The sequence below is a fragment of the Cetorhinus maximus genome, unplaced genomic scaffold (genome assembly GCF_964194155.1).
Source record: "Cetorhinus maximus unplaced genomic scaffold, sCetMax3.hap1.1 HAP1_SCAFFOLD_818, whole genome shotgun sequence".
Taxonomy (NCBI): Eukaryota; Metazoa; Chordata; class Chondrichthyes; order Lamniformes; family Cetorhinidae; genus Cetorhinus; species Cetorhinus maximus.
Genome location: NW_027596760.1, coordinates 54,857 through 62,593, shown reverse-complemented (window position 1 = coordinate 62,593; position 7,737 = coordinate 54,857). Strand labels below are relative to the sequence as shown.

The window sequence follows — 7,737 nt, the reverse complement described above, 5'->3', positions numbered from 1 at the left end:
AGGGGCAGGAGGACATTTCAGAGATAGGGAGTGTTGTAGGGGTTGGAGGAGGTTTCAGAGATAGGGAGGAGGTGAGGAGGCCATGGAAGGATTTGAAAAGCAGGATGGGGATTATAAAATCGATGTGTTGCCCGACCAGGAGCCAATGTAGTTCAGTGAGCAACAGGGGTTGCTGGGAACACGAGACTTTGTGTGTGTTAAGACACGGGGACAGCAGATTTTTGGATGTGTTTAAGTTTACGGAAGGAGAAATCTTTGGAATTCTCTCCCCCAGAGAGCTGTGGATGCTCCATCGCTGAATCCATTCAAGACGGAGATGGATAGATTTTTGGGCGCTAAGCGATAAGGAGGGAAAGCGGAGTCGAGGTAGAGTATCAGCCATGATCGTATAGAATGGGGGAAGGAGGCTCGAGGGGCTGAATGGCCTCCTCCTGCTCCTATTTCTGACATCCCTCTGAGGAAAGCAGATTGCCGAGAGGAATGTTGGAATAGTTACAGTCTGGAGGCAGCGAGGGGATGGATGTGGGATTCTGCACGTTCCAAAAGAGATGTAGCAAAAAAAGAATCCAAATGCAACACAACTTGACAATCAATCTTTATTGGGAACTTGCAACATTTTCCTTTCCCTCATTGCAGGTAGTTTCAGGGTTAGGATTCTCCGCTCAGTTTTCAGCCATGACCCTTTGGATCCAGTTGTTGTAGTTACAAACTTTCACAAAGACGCTGGGATGATCCTCCATAGCACAGTCGTATCCCCAGGAAGTAATGCCTTGTAGCTCCCCATTACAGACCACAGGTCCCCCTGAGTCTCCCTGCAGCAAAAAAGACATGGAGTGTAATTCGGAGTGAGATAGACAAAGTGATAATCGGATGGTCATCCGCAGCTTCCCCGGGATCCCGGTGTGGGACCCGAGCTCGCTGGGTGGTACTCTGTCCGCACAATCAGGAGGTTGCGGGTCTGAGTACCAGTCCAGAGACCCAAAGGACAAGGCTCAGTGCTGAGGGAGCACTGCAATGTCGGAGGGTCAGTGCTGAGGGAGCGCTGCACTGTCGGAGGGTCAGAACTGAGGGAGTGCTGCACTGTCGGAGGGTCAGTGCTGATGGAGTGCTGCACTGTCGGAGGGTCAGTACTGAGGGAGTGCTGCACTATCGGAGGGTCAGTACTGAGGGCGTGCTGCACTGTCGGAGGAACAGTACTGAGGGAGCTGTACACTGTCGGAGGGTCAGTACTGAGGGAGCGCTGCACTGTCGAAGGGTCAGTACTGAGGGAGCGCTGCACTGTCGGAGGGTCAGTACTGAGGGAGCGCTGCACTGTCGAAGGGTCAGTACTGAGGGAGTGCTGCACTGTCAGAGGGTCATACTGAGGGAGCGCTGCACTGTCAGAGGGATAAAGGGGCCAAATAGCCTCCTCCTGCTTCTACTCACTCTCAAACTCAGACATTCCCCATCCCTCAGCTAGAGGTAACCTCTGTCTCTCAGCTTTGGACACTTCCTATCGCTCATGGTTTGATGCATTCGGTCACACACTGTCGGGCCACTCTTACCTGGCATGTGCTCTGTCCTCCCTCCCAGTATCCTGAGCAGAACATGTTGTCCGTGAAGTAAGGTGGATAAGCTTTGCGGCAATCAGCATCAGGCAGGATGGGCTGATTCAGGCACTGTAGGACTTCGGGATATTGTACTGAAGGGAAAAGAAATGAGTCAGCACAGTCCGATCCAAACGTGACTCTCCTCCTCCCACGTGCAAGCGACTTAATCAATAGTCTTGCTTACTGAGTGTTGTGTACAGAGCTCTGGTTAAAGCATACACTGGGCATTGAATCCAGGTCTGCTCGCCAAGACACAAAGAGATGTTGGGTTACTGTAGTCAGGGTGGTGAAGAACCTCGTGGCCAGGAGAAGGAGAGCTCAATATGAAACACTGGTGGCCGTCTAGAGAACTGACAATGTGCAATGGGCAGTAGAATCTCTTTTGAGTTACCAACAGTCACAGATTGCAACTCTGTCGAGTACAATCACAGTTCTTGGTTTGCGGGAGTGGGACATGAACCCACAAGTCTCTGATTCAAAGGCGAGTGTGCTATGAACTGAGCCACAGATGACACCTCCAATTGGCAGTGGAACATCCCTTGAGGTAGAAGGGATTAAATTGACAGGCATTTGCCAATCGGCAGTTGAACTCTGAATGAGCTCAGCATTTAGATCAATGAGAGGTTGCCCTGTTAAAGGGACAGGCCAACTTAATCAGCAGCAGAATAACTCATTGTGCCCATGCGTAGACTGCTATTAACACCACCTTAATAACAACAGCATACTTGAATTTATATAGAACTGTTAACTTTATAAAACATCCCAAGCTGCTTCATAAGAGCACGAACAAGCGAAGTTTGGCATCGGGCTACAGAAGGAGATATTAGGGACAGATGACCCAAAGCTCAGTTAAAGGGGCCCGTTTTAAGGAGTATTTTAAAGGAGGAGAAAGAGAGAGAGGCGGAGAGGTTTAGGGAGGGAATTCCAAAGCTTCGGGCCCCAGGCAGCTGAAGGCACGGCCGCCAATGGTGGAGCGATGGGAATCGGGGGATGCTCAAGAGGCAGGAATTGGAGGAGAGCAGAGATCTCGGAGGATTGTAGTGGTTGGAGGAAATTACAGAGAAAGGGAGGGTTGTAGGAGCTGGTGGAGGTGACAGAGAAAGGGAGGGATGTAGGGGCTGGAGGAGGGTAGAGAGATAGGGAGGGTGGTAAGGGCTGGAGGAGGTTACTGAGATAGGGAGGGTTGTAGGGTCTAGAGGAGGTTACAGAGATAGCAACAGCTGTAGCGGCTGCAGGAGGTTACAGAGATAGGAAGGCTGACAGGGGCTGGAGAAGGTTACAGAGATAGGAAGGCTGATAGGGGCTGGAGGAGGTTACAGAGCTAGGCAGGGTTGTAGGGGCTGGAGTTGTTTAAAGAGATGGGGAGGCTTGTAGGCGTGGGAGAAGTTTACAGAGATAGGGATGGTTGTAGGAGCTGGAGGAGGTTACTGAGATAGGGTGGTTTGTAGGGGCTGGAGGAGGTTACAGAGATAGGGAGTGTGGTAGGGGCTGGAGGAGGTTACAGAGATAGGGAGGGCTGTAGGGGCTGGAGGAGGTTATAGAGATGGGGTTGTAGGGGCAGGAGGAGGTTACAGAGATAGGGTTGTCGGGGCTGGAGGAGGTTACAGAGTTCAGGTTGGTTGTAGGGGCTGGAGGAGGTTACAAAGATAGGGAGGGAAAAGCCATGGAGGGATTCAAAAACAAAGGTGTTATTGCTAAAATCAAGCTTAATCGGGTCTGGATGTGGGGCTGTGAGCACAGGTTTTGGGACGAATGTGGAGAGACTGGAGAAGCTCTGATTGTTCTCCTTAGAGCAGAGAAGGTTAAGGGGGAGATTGAATCGAGATGTTCAAAACCATGAGGGGTTTGGATAGAGTCAATAAGGAGAAACTGTTTCCAGCGGCAGGAGGGTCGGTAACCAGAGGGACACAGATTGAAGAGAATCGGGAAAAGAACCAGAGGGGGAGATGAGGAGAATTATTTTTTTGACACAGCGAGTTGTTGTGATCTGGAAGGCGCTGCCTGAAAGGGCGGTGGAAGCAGATTCAATAGGAACTTTCAAAAGGGGGAATTGGAGAAATACTTGAAGGGAGGGAAATTATAGGGCTATGTGGGAAAGAGCAGGGGGGAGAGTGGGGACTCATTAGATAGATCCTTCAAAGAGCCGGCACATTTCTAGTAAATCTCTGCAATTGTCTCCAAAGCTGGGACAGGTCTCCAGGGAGCAGTGATGTCTACATTTCAGTTATGCCTGGAAAGTGAAGTATTATTGCTTGATCACACATTCCAACACCCCCTACTGCCCTCCCACCCACCATCCTCTCAAACCAGCGCAGTATTCATTCAGGTTCTAACCAACAGCCCCCAACCCCAACTCGCCTTCCCGCTCCCCCCTCCACCAACCCCTCACCACCCCGGCCCTCCTTACCTCCGTTAATCACGAGATTCCCCCAGCCAGAGGTGATGCATCCAGTCCCGGCTGTGGCACACTGGCTGGGCAGAGGGATGGGCCTGACGTACCGGTCGAATTTGGTGGGCCAGGCGAGTTTGAGCAGCATGATGTCGTTGTTGAAGTTCATGTGGTCGAACCTGGGGTGCACGATGGCCGAGGCCACTTGGATTCGCTGCTCCGTCCCCTCGGGGTGAGAGAGGTTGTGTTCGCCCAGATGCGCCACGAGGATGCTGGCCCTGGGCAATCAGAGGAGAAGTGCTCAACACTGTCATTTCCCCACTTCCTGTTTCCCGGAAGTCGTCGAATGGTTATCGCGCAGCTGGAGGCCATTCAGCCCGTCGTGTCCCTGTCTGCTCTCTGAAAGAGCAACTCACCTAAACCCATCACCCCTGTCCTTTCCCCGTAACCCTGCAAATGTTTCCCCTTTGGATAACAACCTGATTCCCTTTCGAAAGCCTCGATTGAACCTGCCTCCCTCAAACTCTCGGGCAGTGCATTCCAGATCCTAGCCACTCGCAGGGTGAAAAAGTTTCTCCTCATGTCTCCGTTGCTTCTTTTACTAATCCCCTTAAATCTGTGCCCCTCTGGTTCTCGATCCTTCCCCCCAATGGGAACGGTTTCTCCCTCTCTACCCAGTCCAGACCCCTCGTGATTTTGAACCCCTCTATCAAATCTCCTCTCCACCTTCTCTTCTCCAAGGAGAGACATACATACAAACATACACAAACATACAAACATACACAAACATACAAACATACACAAACATACATACAAACATACATATTCCCCAAGGAGAACAGTCCCAGCTCCTCCACTCTCTCCACATTAACTGATGTTCCTCATCCCTGGATCCATTCTCATGAATCCTTACTGCTCTCTCTCTAATGCCTTCACATCCTTCCTAAAGTGTGGTGCCCAGAGCTGGACACAATCCTCCAGCTGAGGCTGAAGCCCGTGTTTTGTATCTGCTGCTCCTCTTTGGCTTGCTCCTTCCTTTCACTTTGACCCCTGTTTTAATCATTAATTTTGGGTCCTTCTTGCCAACAAGAATAAGAAAAGAATGTAGAGGAGGCCAGTGTCAAACTGCCCCCTCACTACCCGGGCATTAGTCATCTGGAGTTTTGCCTTTTTTTGGAGGTTTTTGGGGGATGATGAAGTTTCTATATAGCATTTTTGGAGGGTGAGTGCACATATCGTGATACAGAAAGTATGAGAAATGTCTGCAAGAGAACCCTTATTACTCCATCATTGTTTATATGTGTGCGCTGTAAGATTGTATGCTTGGACATCTGTATGTTCATGTTTTTGTCTCTGTATCATTCAGTGTTGATCTGTGTATGATTGTATATGTTTGTATGTATGTTTGTCTATGTTTGTATGTTTGTGTTTGTTTGTGTGTGTTTGTGAGTGTTCATATGTTTGTGTATGCTTGTATGTATGTTTGTGTGTATTCGTGTGTTTTTGTATGTATGTTTGTGCATGCTTGTATGCATGTTTGAGTATGTTTGTATGTATATTTGTGGACATTTGTATGTTTGTGTATGTTTGCATGTATGGATGCTTGTGTATGTTTGTGACTGTATGTATGTGTATGTATGTAGGTTTATGAGTGTTTGTATGTTTATGTATGTTTGTATGTATGTTTGTGAGTGTCTGTATGTTTATGTATGTTTGTTTGTGTATGTTTGTATGTATGTTTGTGGACATTTGTATGTTTGTGTATGTTTGTATGTTTGTGTATGTTTTTATGTTTGCTTGTTGCTGAGATCATCTCTGGACTTACGGTTGGTAACAATGAGCAGCTGACACTATCCACTGGTGGTTTATCAGGGAGCCCCCACACCAGCGATTCCCATTATAGGTCAGAAAAACCTGCCAGGGCATAGAGTGAGGATAACAATTCTGGCCGTTAATGATCTTCACATTCGCAGGAGCAGCAGCTGAGTAAAGAAAAATACAGAGAGTGAGGTTCATCATCTGATTGCACCCACGCACCCACAGTCACACACACACACTTACACACAATCACACACAAACACACACACACTTACGCAGTCACACACACACACACGCTTACACACAATCACACACACACAAATACACACACTTACAAAATCACACACATACTTACACATATCTACACACACACACATGTACACAGTCACACAAATACACACAGTCACACAAATATGCACATACACACAAATACGCACAGTCACACAAATACGCACAGGCACACAAATACGCACACACCCACAGTCACACACACACCCACAGTCACCCACACACCCACAGTCACACACACACACACAGTCACACACACACACAGTCACACACACACACAGTCACGCACACACACAGTCACGCACACACACCCAGACACAGACAGTGACACACACACACACACACACTTACGCACAGGCACGCAATCACATACGCACAAATACTCACACTTACACACAGTCACACACACACACAGTCACACACACACATAAATACACACATACACACAAAGACACAAACACAAACTACACACACACATGCACGCAGTCACACACACGTGCAAATACACACACTTACACACAGACAAACACACACAGTCACACTCACACATAAATTAACACACACACACGCACACACAGTCACACACACATACACACTCTGAGACACACCCACTCACAATACATACACTTACACACTGTCACACACACACAAATACACACATTTACTCACAGTAACAAACATACAAATACACACACTTACACACACAGAGTCACAGTCACACACAAATAAAGACACAATCACACTCACACACAAACACACACACCCAGTCTCACACGTGCAGGCACATACACGGACACACACACATATACACACACACAAATACACACACTCATACACATAGACACATGGAGACTCACTCACACACGCACGTACATACTTACATTCAGACACACGCACACAAACACACACACACTCACAAATGTACACGCACACACAAACACACATCCATTCTCTCACAAACACATACACACAATCTCATACACACACACAAATACACACACCCACACCTGTACATGTACACATAAAGACACACACACACAAATACATACACTCACACACATACACACGCTCACGTATGCACACACTCAGACACTTAGCAAAAACAACATTTACGTTTCTATAGTGCCTTTAACATAATGAAACAGCTTCACAGGGTTGATTATCAAACAAAGTATCTCGCTGAGTCACATAAAGAGACATCAGGGACAGGCAGCCAAAGGTTTAGTCATAATGATTGGATTTTAAGAGCGTTTTAAAGGAGGAGGGAGAGAGTGAGAAAGAGAGACATAGAGAGGTGGAGAGGTTTAGGGAGGGATTTTCAGAGTTTAGGGCCCCAGGCAGCTGATGGCACGGCCGCCAATGGTGGAGCAATGGGAATCGGGGGATGGTCAAGTGGCCGGAATTGGAGGAGAGCAGAGATCTCAGAGGGTTGTAGGGACTGGAGGAGGTTACAGAGATAGGGAGGTGAGATAGGGAGGTTTTTAGGGCCTGGAGGAGGTTACAGGGATAGGGAGGGTTGTAGGCGCTGGAGGAGGTTACAAGGATAGGGAGGGTTGTAGGGGCTGGAGGAGGTTACAGAGATAGAGAGGGTTGTAGGTGCTGGAGGAGGTTACAGAGATAGGGAGGGTTGAGAGGGCTGGAGGAGGTTACAGA

General features: G+C 48.4%; 1 protein-coding gene across 1 annotated transcript; it reads right to left on the bottom strand.

The window, feature by feature from the left end:
• Nucleotides 1-597: 597 nt before the first annotated feature.
• LOC144674809 (trypsin-like) lies at nucleotides 598-5,997 on the bottom strand. Its single transcript, XM_078536007.1, has 4 exons — nucleotides 5,804-5,997; nucleotides 3,997-4,256; nucleotides 1,545-1,681; nucleotides 598-812 (listed from the first exon to the last, which is right to left on the bottom strand). Exons 1-4 carry the CDS (start codon nucleotides 5,995-5,997, stop codon nucleotides 663-665), a joined length of 741 nt encoding a protein of 246 aa, XP_078392133.1. The 3' UTR covers nucleotides 598-662.
• Nucleotides 5,998-7,737: the final 1,740 nt, after the last annotated feature.